The 18192-nt window shown below is 50.2% G+C and overlaps 1 protein-coding gene across 1 annotated transcript; it reads left to right on the plus strand.

Annotated features, from left to right (window-relative positions):
• The first annotated feature begins 733 nt into the window (after window positions 1-733).
• On the plus strand, window positions 734-17131 carry LOC134345034 (retinol dehydrogenase 11-like). The gene is made up of 6 exons (XM_063045168.1): window positions 734-1004; window positions 5516-5755; window positions 10726-10815; window positions 11750-11941; window positions 15072-15181; window positions 16470-17131. Exons 1-6 carry the CDS (start codon window positions 818-820, stop codon window positions 16671-16673), a joined length of 1023 nt encoding a protein of 340 aa, XP_062901238.1. The 5' UTR covers window positions 734-817; the 3' UTR covers window positions 16674-17131.
• The last annotated feature ends 1061 nt before the right edge of the window (window positions 17132-18192 follow it).

Below are 18192 nucleotides of genomic sequence, written 5' to 3' on the forward strand. Positions count from 1 at the left end.
CTCCAAATCACTCACCATCCTGACCTGGAAACATATCACTTTCCCTCATTGTCACTGGGTCAAAATCATGGAATCCCCTCCCTAACAGCACTGTGGGTGTCCCCACACCTCGGGGACTGCAGCAGATCAAGAAGGCAGCTCATCGCCACATGAGGCAACTAGGGAAGGGCCTTGTTGCCCCATGCCTGACCAGACCAGTTATCCAGTTTGTCCTGACTGAGCACTGAACTGATATTATCTCTGACTAGTAACACCATCCCTCCTCTTTTAATCCATCCCACCCTGTCACAATTAATACAACAGAACCCTGGAATGTTGAGCTGCCAGTCCTGCCCCCTCCTGCAACCAGGTCTCACCAATGGCTACAATGTCTGAGTCCCAGGTGTTGATCCATGCCTTCAGCTCACCTGACCTCCTATGATATTTCCTGCATTGAAAACGACTGTACGCAGCTCAGGACACCAGTCGTGTTCTCAACATTATTTATCGATTAGTGTCATTATCAATTTGTTGTTTTTCTGTGTGTATTTGCAGAATGTACTGTCTTTCTCACACTGTCTGTCTTTGTTTTTCATTGATTCTGTGAATGCCCGCAGGAAAATGGATCATATGTAGATTGATAATAAATTTATTTTGAAGTTTGAATATTTCCGTGTGTTTCTCTGGGTATAAACGTGTGTCATAAGGTCCTCTGGCCAAACACCACATCCCTCCCGACCTCGGAGTGTGTGTTGCCAAAGTCCCTTTAACGGTGGGACGTTGTACTCTGAGCTGAGCGTGTATTCTGAGAAACGTCCCGTCACAGTTCGCACGGAACATGGATCGCGTACAGCTCAGTTCCATTATCTCCGTCCTCTCCTCTCTCACCTCCCATCCTCTCTGGTTCGTGGCTTCCATCCTCCTTTACTTGGTGGTCCGGTTACAGAGGAAGGGCTGCTGGAGACCCAGGGATTGCCCCGTGGATCTCAACGGCAAGACGGCCATCGTCACCGGATCCAACACAGGTAACGAAGCTGTAGCGCCGCTCCAAATCCCGCGTCGCACCGGAGCGGAGGCTGCCGATCCTTCCGAAGCTCGGGGTTCTGTGCAGGGGTTGATACAGGGGCTGAGGGGAGATTCCGTCCCGCACCCCGAGGGCCGAGGATCCGGGACTTGGAACATTTTGCTGATGGTCAAATGCTTCCCGACGTCTGCTGCAGAATTCTCCAAGTTGGCAATCCCGGCAGAGAAATAGAGATCCCAGGGAGAGGCCAGTGAGTTAGGATGTAGTTCTAACCCTCAACCCAAAATCCTCTTCCTTCTCCCATACAACCCATTCTCGCTCTCTCCACCCACCTGAACCCTCTCACTGACCCTTCTGAATAGATACCCCTCACCCTCCCTCCCCCACCCACACACCCATCCCCACACTCAAACCCTCCCGCTCTCCCCTACCCACACTCAACCCTCCCTCCCTCCCTCACCCACACTCAAACCCTCCCTCCCTCACCCACCCACACTTAACCTCTCCCTCCCTCCCCCACCCACACTCAAACCCTCCCTCCTTCACCCACACTCAACCCTCCCTCCCTCCCCCACCCACACACCCATCCCCACGCTCAACCCCTCCCGCTCTCTCCCACCCACACACCCATCCCCACAGTCAACCCCCCCCTCCCCACCCACACTCAAACCCTCCCGCTCTCCCCCTTATCCTCGCCCCCACACTCAACCCCTCACCCTCCCTCCCCCACCCACACTCAACCCCTCCCGCTCTCTCCCCCACACTCAACCCCCCTCGCTCTCTCCCCCACACTCGAACCCCGTCGCTCTCTCCCCCACACTCAACCCCCCCTCGCTCTCTCCCCCACACTCAACCCCTCCTCACTCTCTCCCCCACACTCAACCCCCCTCACCCTCTCCCCCACACAACCCCCCTCACTCTTTTCCCCACTCTCAACCCCCCCTCGCTCTCTCCCCCACACTCAACCCCCCCTCGCTCTCTCCCCCACACTCAACCCCCCTCGCTCTCTCCCCCACACTCAACCCCCCCTCGCTCTCTCCCCCACACTCGACCCCCTCGCTCTCTCCCCCACACTTGACCCCCTCGCTCTCTCCCCCACACTCAACCCCCCCTCGCTCTCTCCCCCACACTCAACCCCCTCACTCTCTCCCCCACACTCAACCCCCCTCGCTCTCTCCCCCACACTCAACCCCCCTTGCTCTCTCCCCCACACTCAACCCCCCCTCGCTCTCTCCCCCACACTCACCAGAGGTCGTGGTACATGTTGGTACCAATGGCACAGGCAGGAGAGGGGTAGAGGTCCACTGCAGTAAGTTGAGGGAGTTGGGAAGGAGGCTAGAGAGCAGAACCTCCAAGGTGGTCATCTCCGATTACTCCCAGTGCCACGAGCTGGTGAAGGTCGGAACAGGAAGATAGCACAGATGAATGAGTAGCTGAGCAGATGGTGCAGGGGGCAGGGTTTCAAGTTCCTGGATCAGTGGAACCTTTTCTGGGAAGGGGTGACCTGTACAAGTGGGATGAGTTGCACCTGAACTGGAGGGGAACCAATATCCTGGGAGGGAGGTTTGCTAATGCTACTGGGGAGGGTTTGAATTATAAATGCGGGGGCGTGGGAACCATAGTGAAAAAGCAGAGAATGGGCCAGTTGGTTCACAGGTAGAGACAGCTCGTAGGGAGTTTGTGAGGAAGGACAGGCAGTTGTTAGAGCAAAGATGCACTCAGCCTGATGGTTTCAGATGTGTCTATTTTAATGCAAGGAGTATCATAAACAAGGCAGATTAAACTAGAGCGTGAATCAATATGTGGAACTATGATATTGTGGCCATTACAGAGACTTGGATGTCTCAGGAGCAGGAATGACTGCTGAGTGTTCCGGGCTTTAGATGTTTCAAAAAGAACAGAGAGGGAGGCAAAAGAGGTGGGGGAGTGGCATTGCTAATCAGAGATAGTGTCACGGCTGCAGAAAAGGAGGAAGTCATGGAGGGATTGTCTACTGAGTCATTCTGGGTGTAAGTTAGAAACAGGAAGGGGGCAACAACTCCACTGGGAGTTTTTATAGACCCCCTAATAGTAGCAGAGATATTGAGAAGCAGATAGGGAGGTAGATTCTGGAATAGTTCAATAATAATAGGGTTGTTGTGATGATTGATTTTAACTTTCCAAATATTGTCTGACAAATATTGACATATGACACAAAGGTTGGAGGTGTATAACACAGAGGTTGGAGGTGTTGTGGTTAGTGTGGAGAGCTGACAGAGGTTACAGCGGGACATCGATAGGATGCAAAACTGGGCTGAGAAGTGGCAGATGGAGTTCAACCCAGGTAAGTGTGAGGTGGCTCATTTTGGTAGGTCAAGTACAATGGCAGAATATAGTATTAATGGTAAGACTCTCGGCAGTCTGGAGGATCAGAGGGATCTTGGAGTCTGAGTCATTAATAATGACCTTTCAATACTGGGAAATTGCAAATATTACTCCACTATTTTAGAAGGGTGGGAGGCAGCAGAAAGGAAACTATAGACCTGTTAGTCTGACATCAGTGGTTGGGAAGTTGTCGGAATCGATTGTTAGGGATGAGATTATGGAATACTTGGAGGCACATGACAAGATAGGCCAAAGCCCGCATGGTTTCCTGAAAGGAAAATCCTGCCTGACTAACCTACTGCAATTTTTTAAGGAAATTACAAGCAGGGTAGACAAAGGAGATGCAGTGGACGTGGTGTACTTGAATTATCAGAAGGCCTTTGGCAAGGTGCTGCACATGAGACTGCTTAGCAAGATAAGAGCCCATGGAGTTACAGGGAAGTTACTAACATGGGTGGAGCATTGGCTGATTGGCAGAAAACAGAGAGTGGGAATAAAGGGATCCTATTCTGGCTGGCTGCTGGTTACCAGTGGAGTTCCACAGGGGTCGGTGTTGGGACCGCTGCTTTTTACGACGTATGTCAAAGATTTGAACAATGGGATTAATGGATTTGTGGCTAAATTTGCCGATGATAAAAAGATAGGTGGAGGAGTGGGAATGTTGAGAAAACGGAGAGCCTGCAGGGAGACTTAAATAGTTTAGAGGAATGGGCAAAGAAGTTGCAAATGAAATACAATGTTGGAAAGTGTATGGTCATGCACTTTGCTGGAAGAAATAAACAGGCAGACAATGAGAGTGGGGGAGATTCAAACAAGAGGACATGAGTTGAGAGTTAAAGGGTAAAAGTTTAGGGGTAACATGAGGGGGAACTTCTTTACTCAGAATGGCAGAGCAGACTCGATGGGTCGAATGGCCTACTTCTGCTCCTATATCTTATGGTCTTATCAGAGGTAGGGTTTTTACACAGAGTGCTGGGTGCCTGGAAAACACTGCTGGGGGTGGTGATAGAGACCGATGCCTTCGGGGCATTTAGACAACTCTTGGACAGGTGGATGTATACAAAATGGGGGGTTAGGGACTGATCTCGGAGTAGATTAACGATGGGCACAACACAGTGTGAAGAGACTATTTTGCAATGTATTGTGCTCTATTTTATCTATTTATTTACTATTTGACGATGCACCTCGGTAACATGCCCTTCAGGTGCAATGAGTCCGTACCAAGAATTTACCCACCTGACCCATTAAACTGCTAACCCGCACGTCTTTGGAATATGGGAGGAAGCGAAGGGAAATCCACAGCGTCACTGGGAGAACTCCTTACGGACAGTGGCGGGAAGTGAACCCGGGACGCGGGCGCTGCAACAGCTTTACGCTGACGACTACGTTACCATAGCACCCAATCTTAGGTAGGGTGGTAGATGATGGAAAAATGGAGGCTATGTGGGACAGAAGGGTTAGATTGCTCTCGGAGTGGGTTAAAAGATCGGTACAACATTGTGGGCCGAAGAGCCTATGCTGTTCTATGTTGTATTTTGAGTTGAGACCAGCCCTCACATAGATATTACAGACTTCCATCAACATTGTTATCACTCTCGCTTTACAAACGGCAAACGCCCAGCACTGATCCAGAACTCCGGACCCTACCAGGTGCCATTTGTCCTGACCCTCTCTCCCTCTCTCCCTCTCTCCCTCTCTCTCTCTCCCCCTCTCTCTCTCTCCCTCTCCCTCTCTCTCCCTCTCCCTCTCTCTCCCTCTCCCTCTCTCCCCCTCTCTCTCTCTCCCTCTCCCTCTCCCTCTCTCTTCCTCTCTCTCCCTCTCTCTCCCTCTCTCCCTCTCTCCCTCCGTTTCTCCCTCTCTCCCTCCCTCTCTCCCACTCTCTCTCCCCTCTCCCTCTCTCCCTCTCTCTCCCCTCTCTCCCTCTCCCTTTCTCCCTCTCTCTCCCCCTCTCCCTCTCTCTCCCTCTCCCTCTCCCCCTCCCCCCTCTCTCCCCCTCTCTCCCTCTCCCTCTCTCCCTCTCCCTCTCCCTCTCTCCCTCTCCCTCTCTCCCTCTCTCCCTCTCTCTCTCTCCGTGGGGTGGGAGCTTGGGGGACGGAGAAGCGATTGTGTGTTGGAAATGGTTCCCATGGAGGGTTGTGTCTGTGCCAGGGGTCGGCCGGTACATTGCTCAGGACTTCGCCCGGAGGAACGCCCGTGTGATCCTCGCCTGTCGCAGCGAGGAGCGAGGGCGGAGGGCCGAGCGGGAGATCCGACAGAGGACGGGCAACGGCAACGTGCACCTCCGCATCCTCGACACCAGCTGCATGAAGTCGGTGCGGGAGTTTGCCGAGCGGATCCAGCGGGAGGAGAGGCGGCTCGATATCCTCGTCAACAACGCGGGCGCATCCGGTAACCAGACGGGTCATAGAGAACATAGAAAATAGGTGCAGGAGTAGGCCATTCAGCCCTCGAGCCTGCACCGCCATCAGTATGATCATGGCTGATCATTCAACTCAGAACCCTGTACCTGCCTTCCCTCCATACCCCCTGATCCCTTTAGCCACAAGGGCCATATCCAACTCCCTCTTACATATAGCCAATGAACTGGCCTCAACTGTTTCCTGTGGCAGAGAATTCCACAGATTCACCACTCTCTCTGTGAAGAAGTTTTTCCTCATCTCGGTCCTAAAAGGCTTCCCCTTTATCCTTGAACTGTGACCCCTCGTTCTGGACTTCCCCAACATCGGGAACAATCTTCCTGCATCTAGCCTGTCCAATCCCTTTAGAATTTTATACGTTTCAATCAGATCCCCCCTCAATCTCCTAAATTCCGGAGAGTATAAGCCTAGCCGATCCAGTCCTTCATCATATGAAAGTCCTGCCATCCCAGGAATCAATCTGGTGAACCTTTTTTGTACTCCCTCTATGGCAAGAATGTCTTTCCTCAGATTAGGGGACCAAAACTGCACACAATACTACAGGTGTGGTCTCACCAAGGCCTTGTACAACTGCAGTAGTATCTCCCTGTTCCTGTACTTGAATCCTCTCGCTATAAATGCCAGCATACCATTCGCCTTTTTCACCACCTGCTGTACCTGCATGCCCACTTTCAATGACTGGTGTATAATGACACCCAGGTCTCGTTGCACCTCCCCTTTTCCTAATCGGCCACCATTCAGATAATAATCTGTTTTCCTATTTTTGCCACCAAAGTGTATAACCTCATATTTATCCACATTAAATTGCATCTGCCATGAATTTGCCCACTCACCCAACCTATCCAAGTCACCCTGCATCCTCTTAGCATCCTCCTCACAGCTAACACTGCCACCCAGCTTTGTGTCATCCGCAAACTTGGAGATGCTGCATTTAATTCCCTCATCTAAGTCATTAAGAAATATTGTAAACAACTGGGGTCCCAGCACTGAGCCTTGTGGTACCCCACTAGTCACTGCCTGCCATTCTGAAAAGGTCCCATTTATTCCCACTCTTTGCTTCCTGTCTGCCAACCAATTCTCCACCCACACCAATACCTTACCCCCAATACCGTGTGCTTTAAGTTTGCACACTAATCTCCTGTGTGGGACCTTGTCAAAAGCCTTTTGAATATCCAAATGTACCACATCCACTGGTTCTCCCCTATCCACTCTACTAGTTACATCCTCAAAAAATTCTGTGAGATTCGTCAGACATGATTTTCCTTTCATAAATTCATGCTGACTTCGTCTGATGATTTCACCACTTTTCAAATGTGCTTTTATCACATCTTTGATAACTGACTCTAGCATTTTCCCCACCAATGATGTCAGGCTAACCGATCTGTAATTCCCTGGTTTCTCTCTCCCTCCTTTTTTAAAAAGTGGGGGTTACATTAGCCACCCTCCAATCCTCAGGAACTAATTCAGAATTAAAGAGTTTTGAAAAATTATCACTAATGCATCCACTATTTCTTGGGCTACCTCCTTAAGCACTCTAGGATGCAGACCATCTGGCCCTGGGGATTTATCTGCCTTCAATCCCTTCAATTTACCTAACACCACTTCCCTACGAACATGTATTTCCCTCAGTTCCTCCATCTCACTAGACCCTCGGTCCCCTACTATTTCCGGAAGATTATTTATGTCCTCCTTAGTGAAGACAGAACCAAAGTAGTTATTCAATTGGTCTGCCATGTCCTTGTTCCCCATAATTAATTCACCTGTTCTGACTGTAGGGGACCTATATTTGTCTTAACCAATCTTTTTCTTTTCACATATCTATAAAAGCTTTTACAGTCAGTTTTTATGTTCCCTGCCAGCTTTCTCTCATAATCTTTTTTCCCTTTCCTAATTAAGCCCTTTGTCCTCCTCTGCTGAACTCTGAATTTCTCCCAGTCCTCAGGTGAGCCGCTTTTTCTGGCTAATTTGTATGTTTCTTCTTTGGAATTGATACTATCCGTAATTTCCCTTGTCAGCCACAGATGCACTACCTTCCCTGGTTTATTCTTTTGTCAAACTGGGATGAACAATTGTTGTAGTTCATCCATGCAACCTTTAAATGCTTGCCATTGCATATCCACCGTCAATCCTTTAAGTGTCATTTGCCAGTCTATCTTAGCTAATTCACATCTCATACCTTCAAAGTTACCCTTCTTTAAGTTCAGAACCTTTGTTTCTGAATTAACTATGTCAGTCTTCATCTTAATGAAGAATTCCACCATATTATGGTCACTCTTACCCAAGGGGCCTCTCATGACAAGATTGCTAATTAACCCTTCCTCATTGCTCAAAACCCAGTCCAGAAGGGCCTGCTCTCGAGTTGGTTCCTCGACCTGTTGGTTCAGAAAACTATCCCGCATTCATTCCAAGAAATCCTCTTCCTCAGCACCCTTACCAATTTGGTTCACCCAGTCGACATGGAGATTGAAGTCACCCATTATAACTGCTGTTCCTTTATTGCACACATTTCTAATTTCCTGTTTAACGCCATCCCCAACCTCATACTACTGTTAGGTGGCCTGTACACAACTCCCACCAGTGTTTTCTGCCCCTTAGTGTTATGCAGCTCTACCCATATTGATTCCACATCCTCCCGGCTTATGTCCTTCCTTTCTATTGTGTTAATCTCCTCTCTAACCAGCAATGCTACCCCACCTCCTTTTCTTTCATGTCTATCCCTCCTGAATATTGAATATCCCTGAACGTTGAGCTCCCATCCTTGGTCACCCTGGAGCCATGTCTCTGTGATCCCAACCATATCATAATCATTAATAACAATCTGCACTTTCAATTCATCCACCTTGTTACGAATGCTCCTTGCATTGACACACAAAGCCTTCAGGCTTGCTTTTACAACACTCTTAGCCCTTATACAATTATGTTGAAAAGTGGCCCTTTTTGATTTTTGCACTGGATTTGCCGGCCTGGCACTTTTACTTTTCCCTTACTACTTTTTGCTTCTACCCTCATTTTACACCCCTCTGCCTCTCTGCACTTGTTCCCGTCCCCCCGCCACATTAGTTTAAATCCTCCTGAACAACAGTGGCAAATGCTCCCCCTGGGACATTGGTTCCAGTCCAGCCCAGGTGAGGACCGTCCTGTTTGTACCCGTCCCACCTCCTCCAGAACTGGTTCCAATGCCCCAGAAATTTGAATCCCTCCCCCTTGCACCATTTTTCAAGCCACGTATTCATCTGAAATAACCTCCTATTTCTACTCTGACTAGCAAGTGGCACCGGTAGTAATCCAGAGATTATTACCTTTGTGGTCCTACTTTTTAGTTTATCTCCTTACTCCCTAAATTCACCTTGTAGGACCTCATCCCGTTTTTTACCTATATCCTTGGTGACTATGTGCACCACGACCACTGGCTGTTCACCCTCCCACTCCAGAATGTCCTGCAGCCGCTCAGAGACATCCTTGACCCTTGCACCAGGGAGGCAACATACCCTCCTGGAGTCTCGTTTGCAGCCGCAGAAATGTCTATCTATTCCCCTTACAATCGAATCCCCTATCACTATAGCTCTCCCACTCCCTTTCCTTCCCTCCTGTGCCGCAGAGCCACCCATGGTGCCATGAACTCGGTTGCTGCTGCCTTCCCCTGAGGAGACATCTCCCCCAACAGTATCCAAAACAGTATATCTGTTTAGGAGGGAGGTGACCTGCACTACCTGCCTACTGCTACGCTGTCTAATGGCCACCCATTCCCTTTCTGCCTGTGTATCTGTGGTGTGGCCAACTCACTGAACGTGCTATTCACGACTTTCTCAGCATCGCGGATGCTCCAGTGTGAATCCAGTCGCAGCTCCAGCTGCTCAATGCGGTCTGCCAGAAGCTGCAGCTGGACACATTTCCTGCACACATAGTCGTCAGGGACACTGGAAGTATCCCTGATCTCCCACATGCTTCAGGAGGAACAAACCATGGGGCTGATCTCAGCTGTCATGACCTACCCAATACGATACAGCCTCGCCACCTTCCTTGCTTCAAATAAAAACCCGCTGCAGACCGTTCTCCTTTTAAAGGAACTTACCCGGCCTTCCCTCACTTAGAGCGAAGCTCGTCCTCAGCCTCTGCTCGCCGAAGCCTCTCGAGCCAAAGCCTCCCTACTCTGTCTCCCTCTACTCCATCGTCCACTACAACGTCGCCCACTCAGTCGAACTGCTCTCTTTTAAATACTCCCGCTGCTTCATGGACTGACTTTCACGCGCGGAGGAGTGAGGGGAAAGGGGAGGCTTGGGAGAGGAGAGAGGGCGGTGGGGTGGGGGGACAGAGCAGGGAGTTTTATGGGAGGGTTGTAGAGTGTGCTGGAGAAGTGGCTGAAGGTGGGCAGGGGGAGGGAGTCTCCAGGACAAGGGGCTCAGCATGGAGGGAAGGGTGGAGTGTCCCAGGGAGGGGTGAGGATGCAGGGAGGGTCGTGGGGAGGCAGTGGTCTGCCATTGGTGCGGAGCCCTCGTTAGTTTCCGTCACCCTCCACAACCCCCCCCCTCCGCCCCAAGCTGTATGGACTACACCTCAATTGCCCTCTGGGCAAATGCTCACCCTCCCTGAGACCAGCCTTTTCCCCACCCTCCCTCTACCCCCTCCTCCTCCCCGATACCCACACCACACCTCCTCCCCCTCCCACATCTCACTCCTCTCCCTCCCCCTGCTTCCTCCCTGACCCCGGGGGCACCTCCCCTGCCCTGCTCCTGGGACAGTCCATTGCCCTCCAGCCCTCTCACCGAGATGACTGGTTCCTGAACATTTTGATAAAGGGTCCCGGCCCAAAACATCAGCTGGTTGTTCCTCCCCATGGACGCTGCCTGGCCTGCTGAGTTCCTGCAGCATTTTGTGTCTGCTTGCTCTGGATTCGTTATGAAATGTAAAGGACGATGTACCCAACAATCTGTCTCCCCCCAGGTCTGCCGATTGCCGTCACTCCCGAGGGCTTGGAGCTGACCTTCGCCACCAACCATCTGGGCCACTTCCTGCTGACCAACCTGCTGCTGGGTGAGTGTCCTGTGACTCCTCCCTCCCCCCTCAGTCTCACCAACAACCGCCACACCCCCCAGAATAGACACGTCCAGGGACAGAACACCCCCTCAGCAAAAACACCTCCCACCCTGGGCCTCTTCCTTCTGACCAGCCTGCTGCCGGGTGAGGGACTCCCATCTGATGCCCCACCCCAGGGGAGGGGAGTCGGCAGTGAGGGGGCATAAGTTCAGAGTGAGAAGGGGAGGGTGTAACAGTGACCTGGGGGTGGCCGGTGAGCATGAGCGGGACAGGGGAAGCAATACACACAGAATGCCGGAGGGAGGAACTCGGCCGATAGGCAATGTCTGTCGAGGAGAATGGTCACACTTGTCCAGGGAAACGCTGGCCTGACATTGCTGGCCGTTCTGTTGCAAGGCTGCCTCCGATTTTTGGGTCCCTTTTCTAAGAAAAGATGTGCTGATATTGGAGAGGGTCCAGAGGGGGTTTACGAGAATGATTCTGGGAATAAAAGACCTCACACAAGACAAACTTTTGATGGCACTGGTCAGGTGCTCGCTGGAATTTAGAAGATTGAGGTAAGATCTCATTAAAACTTATTGAATATAGAATTTAGAATGGACATGGAGAGGATGCTTCCAACAGTGGGAGAGTCTAAGACCAGAGGGCACAGCCTCAGAATAGAGGGACATCTATTTAGATGAGAGATGAGAAGGAATTTCTTTAGCTGGAGAATGGTGAATCTGTGGAATTCATTGCCACAGACGGCTGCAGTGGCTAAGTCTTTGAGTGTATTTAAAATGGAAGTTGATATGGCCTTGACTCGTCAGGGTGTCAAAGGTTACGGGAGAAGGCATGGTACTGGGTGGGAAAATAATCAGCCATGATGGAATAGCAGAACAAACCCGCTGGATCGAATGGCCTAATTCTGCTCCTATGTCTTATGGACCAGGTCTGCTGAAGAGGTCTCCAAGCAGCCGGATTGTAAACGTCTCCTCCATGAACCACAGGCGAGGGGAGGTGAAGCTGGGGCAACTGCGGGGCGAGGACCTGGGACGGCCCCTCTTTGACCAGCTCTACAACAACAGCAAACTGATGAATATCCTCTTCACCCTGGAACTCTCCAAGCAGCTACGGCACACAGGTTGGGGGCCGGCTCAGGGTACAGGATGGACAGGGGCAGGTTTTGCGTGGATCCAGGGAGAGGCTGAAATTTGGATTGGGTTGGGGGTGGGAGGGGAAGGTCACAAATCTCTGACGTTTCACACAGTGCAGTGTCACAGAGAACAGCACACATCGCAAAGATGTGCGGATTAATTGGCCGCTGGAAATTGCCCCCAGTGATTGGAGAGGGGGAGTGCGGAATCAATATTCATGGACAGCTGTTGGTTAATGCTGACCAGGTGGGCTGAAGGGCCCCTGTGAATCAATTTAAAATTCTCGCTGTCTGTGCAGAAACACAGCATGTCAGGCAAGTTCTGCAGAGAGAGGGATGGTCGCTATCTTTGACAGGTCCTCTCCTGTGTCCCTATTTAGAATTCTTACTCCTGAAGTTAAGCTGCTGAATTGTTCATGGCTACAACACTAAGCCTGAACCACGGGTCCTATGAAATCAAACAGGCTCAGCTTGGGGCATTAGTCATCAACCTCCTACAACCTTTGATCCCACTTCATGGAGGTGAGACTAACTTTATTTTTCACACGTATATTGAAACATACAGTGTAATGTGTCACTTGCTGAGTGCTGGCACGTACTTCCAGTGACAACAGGAGATACCAACTACTCACAGACCAGAACCCAATCTCTGCATCTTAATGGAATATGGAGCAAATTGAGCACGAGGAGGGTCCCCACCCGTTCTCAGGGAGAACGAACAAACTCCTTATAGATAGCGAATGGAAGTGAACCCAGATCAGAGGTGCTGAAATAATGTTAAAAAATCACTGAAATACGGTGACTCCTCTAACCCCTCACCATTACAGAAACACTGAAATACAGTGACCCCTCTAAACCCTCACCATTACAGAAACACTGAAATACGGTGACCCCTCTAACACCTCACCATTACACAACCACTGAAATACAGTGACCCCTCTAACTCCTCACCATTACACAACCACTGAAATACAGTGACCCCTCTAACACCTCACCATTACACAACCACTGAAATACAGTGACCCCTCTAACACCTCACCATTACACAACCACTGAAATACAGTGACCCCTCTAAACCCTCAACGTTACAGAAACACTGAAATACGGTGACCCCTCTAACACCTCAACGTTACACAACCACTGAAATACAGTGACCCCTCTAACACCTCACCATTACACAACCACTGAAATACAGTGACCCCTCTAACTCCTCACCATTACACAACCACTGAAATACAGTGACCCCTCTAACACCTCACCATTACACAACCACTGAAATACAGTGACCCCTCTAACACCTCACCATTACACAACCACTGAAATACGGTGACCCCTCTAAACCCTCAACGTTACAGAAACACTGAAATACGGTGACCCCTCTAACTCCTCAACGTTACACAACCACTGAAATACAGTGACCCCTCTAACACCTCACCATTACACAACCACTGAAATACAGTGACCCCTCTAACACCTCACCATTACACAACCACTGAAATACAGTGACCCCTCTAACACCTCACCATTACACAACCACTGAAATACAGTACCCCCTCTAAACCCTCAACGTTACAGAAACACTGAAATACGGTGACTCCTCTAACACCTCACCGTTACACAACCACTGAAATACAGTGCCTCCTCTAACACCTCACCATTACACAACCACTGAAATACAGTGACCCCTCTAACACCTCACCATTACACAACCACTGAAATACAGTGACCCCTCTAAACCCTCAACGTTACAGAAACACTGAAATACGGTGACCCCTCTAACACCTCACCGTTACCAAATCACTGAAATACAGTGACCCCTCTAAACCCTCAACGTTACAGAAACACTGAAATACGGTGACCCCTCTAACTTCTCACCATTACACAATCACTGAAATACAGTGACCCCTCTAAACCCTCAACGTTACAGAAACACTGAAATACGGTGACCCCTCTAACACCTCACCATTACACAACCACTGAAATACAGTGACCCCTCTAACCCCTCACCATTACACAACCACTGAAATACAGTACCCCCTCTAAACCCTCAACGTTACAGAAACACTGAAATACGGTGACCCCTCTAACACCTCACCATTACAGAAACACTGAAATACAGTGTCCCCTCTAAACCCTCAACGTTACAGAAACACTGAAATACGGTGACCCCTCTAACTCCTCACCATTACACAACCACTGAAATACAGTGACCCCTCTAACACCTCACTATTACAAAAACACTGAAATACGTGCCCCCTCTAACACCTCACCATTACACAACCACTGAAATACAGTGCCCCCTCTAACACCTCACCATTACACAACCACTGAAATACGTGCCCCCTCTAACACCTCACCATTTCGCAAACCAGGCATCATTTTAAGGTGATTGTTGGAAAAGTATTGGGGGTTGAGGGCAAAAGGTGAAAACTTTGAGGGAGACGCAGGGAAACATCATCACGTAGAGGATCATGAGCGTGTGGAACAAGCTGCCAGCACGCGGTGCACGTGAGCTTGATTTCAAGGTTTAGGTGAAGTCCGGATAGCTACATGGATGGTAGGGGTGTTGAAGGCTATGGTCCCAGCAGGTCATTGGGAGTCAGCAGCTTAAATGGTTTGAAATGAACTGGATGTGCTGAACTTTTAACCAAATCTAAGATCAATCTAACCCTTCTGTCCCACATCACCCTCCATTTTCTATCACCTATGTGCCGATCGAAGAGCCATTTGAATGTCCTCCTCTGTCCGCCTTCACCACCACTCCTGGCAGGTTATTCTATACACCCCCTGTCTGTGGAAAGAACCTACCTTTGACATCCCCCCCCCCCCCGCCACAATACTTTCCTGCAATCACCTTAAAATGATGCCTGGTTGTGTCAGTCAGTTCCACCTGGAGGGAAAGTCTATGGATGTCCAGTTGATCTTTGCCTCTTATCACATTGTACACCTCTACCAAGTCACCCTGCTGGTTCTGTGCCGGGTGACTCCGATGGTGGTAGACTGACTGGTCGAAGCAGAGTTTTGGAATAACCTGGATGACTCTGACGTTGGTAGTCTGATCAACTGAGACCCTGACAGAGAGAGCTTTGGAACATCCTGTGTTTGATTTTGAATCAAGGTGTGACTGTGAATGCGGTCCATCCCGGGGTGGTGATGACAGAGGCAATGAGATACTACGGTCTACACTTCAGGATCATCTTCAACCTGATTGGATTCTTCTTCTTCAAGGTGAGAGATGTCTTGTAGAAATGTTTAAAAATATGAGAGGCACTGATAAAGGGAACGTTAACAGTCTTTTCCACAAGTTGGGGGAGTCCAGTACTAGAGGGCAGAGGTTAAAGGTGAGGGGAGAATGATTTAAAAGGAACCCAAGGGGCGACTTTTCTTTGCAAAGATTGGCATGTATATAAAACAAGCTGCCAGAGGAAGTGGTTAAAGCAGGTTTTTTCGTGATTTGCCGTGTTGTATGATGTGAGCAATCAGGTCTTTCCATGACCAAGATTGTTCTTGGTAAATTTCTCTACAGAAGTGGTTTGCCATTGCTTCTGGGCAGTGTCTTTACAAGACAGATGGCCCCAGCCGTTAACAATACGCTTCAGAGATTGACTGGCATCCGTGGCTACATAACCAGGACTTGCGATATGCACCAGCTGCTCCCATGGCTTTACGTGGCCCTGATCAGGGGCTGGGAAGGTGCTACACCTTGCCCAAGGGTGACCTGCAGGCAGCAGAGGGAAGGAGAGCCTTACACCTCCTTTGGTAGAGATGTGTCTCCACCCCACCACCCAGGTGGAGAGACAGGTACAATAGTATTTAATAAGCACTTGGATAGGTACATAGAGAGGAAAGCCTTAGAGAGATGTGGGCTGACCGCAGGAAATTGGGAGAAATTGGGACCAGCTGGGTGGTCACCGTGATCTACATTGACTAGATGGGCCGAAGAGCCTATTTCTGTGTTGATCTATATCTCTGCTGCTTGAGTGTCTCCTCCTCCAGCCCCTGCATCCCCACCTCCCTAACCCTCTCCTCCCTGTCCTCCCCCAATCCCTGCTTTCTATGCCTAGCCCCTCTGGCCTAATAAGCCATTGGTCAGATCACATTTGGAGTATAGTGAGCAGTTTTGCGTCCCTCATCAAAGAAAAATGTGCTGGCATTGGAGAAGATCCAGAGGAGGTTCATAAGGATGATTCCAGGAATAGAACAGAGATGAGAGTGAATTTCTTTAGCCAGAGGATGGTGAATCTGTGGAATTAATTACCATGGTTAGCTGTGGAGGCAAAGTCATTGGGTGTATCTGTAGCGGAGGTTGATAGGTTCTTGATTAGTCAGGGCATCAAAGGTTACGGGGAGAAGACAGGAGAATGGGATTGAGAGGGATAGTAAATCAGCCATGATGGAATGGTGGAGCAGACTCAATGGGCTGAATGGCCTCATTCTGCTCTGTCTTATGATCTGAAGGGGTAGTGGTGGATGCAGTGGGTCCTGGATTCCCACTAACTGTGTCTGTGTATTGCAGTCTGCAGAGGAGGGAGCCGTCAGCTCCATCTACTGCGCCCTGTCCAAGGAGATGGAGGATGTCAGCGGCAAGTACATCGACAGCGACTGCTCCCTCTCCCTCCCCAGCCCCACCGCACAGGATGCAGCCTTGGCCAGGAAACTCTGGGAAGCCAGCGCCACACTGACCGGCCTCAGTGAGGGTGGTACGGGAGAGACACACTAACGGGAGACCATGAAGTGCTGAGAGCCACACGACAAGAAGGGCAATATGTCTTCCAACACCCCGCCCCACCCCACCCCACCCCACCCCACCCGACCTTCCTCATAGTCCCCATTCCACCATCCCACCCCGTCCTGCCTGTCCACATCCCCCCTACCCTCTCCAAACCTTTCCCATCTTCACCCCCACCCTTTCCAAACCTTTCCCATCTTCACTCCCCTCCCCCCTCCCCCTCCCCCTCCCTTCCCCTCCCCTCCCCCTCCCCTCCCTTTCCCTCCCCCTCCCCTCCCTTCCCCTCCCCTCCCTTTCCCTCCCCCTCCCCTCCCTCCCCCTCCCCTCCCTTTCCCTCCCCCTCCCCTCCCTTCCCCTCCCCCTCCCTTCCCCTCCCCTCCCTTTCCCTCCCCTCCCCTCCCTTCCCTCCCTTCCCTCCCTTCCCTCATTCTGTGGATCTGTGAAAATAAAGAAAGATGAGCTTTATTTGTCCTGTGTACGTCAAAACACAAAGTGAAATGCATCATTTGTGTCCATTACCAGCAGAGCCTGGGGCAGCCTGCAAGTGTCACCATGTCCTCAACTCACTAAACCGAACCGTATGTCTTCAAATTTCACAGTAAAAATTATTATCAGAGTACATACAGTATATGTCACCACATACAACCCCGAGATTCTTCCTGTGCAGGCCTGCTCAGCAAATCTATAGAATAGTAATTGTAAACAGGATCAATAAAAGAGCAAGAGCACAGACGACAAAAAACTGTGCAAATGCAAAGGAATAGCGATAAATAATGAGAGTATGAAATAACAAGACAAAGAGTCCTCATAGTGAGATCATTGGTTGCAGGAACCTCTCAATAGATGAGTGTAGTTGTCTCGGGAGATTCTGGCAGTTTTGGCAGTTGGACTGTACAATCAGGACAATCGAGATTTGAATAGATCAGCAGAAAGCCGTTGATTGGACAATCGAGATTTGAATAGCTCAGACTCAGCAGGAAGCAGCTGATTGGACAATCAAGGTCAGGTGACCAAGCAGTTTGAAAAGTTCAAACAGATGAACAGAGGGGTAGCCCAAACCTGTGGAAAGCGGCCAGTGAGTGAGTGGGCCAGTGAAGGAGTGGAGCTTTGAGGCTTCGACGAGAAGAGGCGGAGGACAAGCTTGATCGCAGTTAGTCTTTACAATGCCTCCTGAGATGGTGATGTGCCTCTCATGTGAGATGTGGCAGTTTTGGGGGAACTCCCCTCTCCCGCAGAGTCACATCTGCCAGAAGTGCTTACGGCTGGGCGATCTGGAAGACCGTGTAAGGAATCTGGAGCAGCAGCTGGATGACCGTCGACTCATAAGGGAGAATGAGGCAGTCATAGATGACAGCTACAGGGAGGTAGTCACACCTAGGCTGTCGGAAGCAGGTGGTTGGGTGACAGTCAGAGGGGGGAAAGCGAAGGTGAGCAGACAGGTAGTGCAGAGCACCCCTGTAGCCATTCCCCTGAATAATAAGTTTACCGTCCTGGATACTGTTGGCGGGGA

This window comes from Mobula hypostoma, chromosome 4 (assembly GCF_963921235.1).
Source record: "Mobula hypostoma chromosome 4, sMobHyp1.1, whole genome shotgun sequence".
Lineage (NCBI taxonomy): Eukaryota > Metazoa > Chordata > Chondrichthyes > Myliobatiformes > Myliobatidae > Mobula > Mobula hypostoma.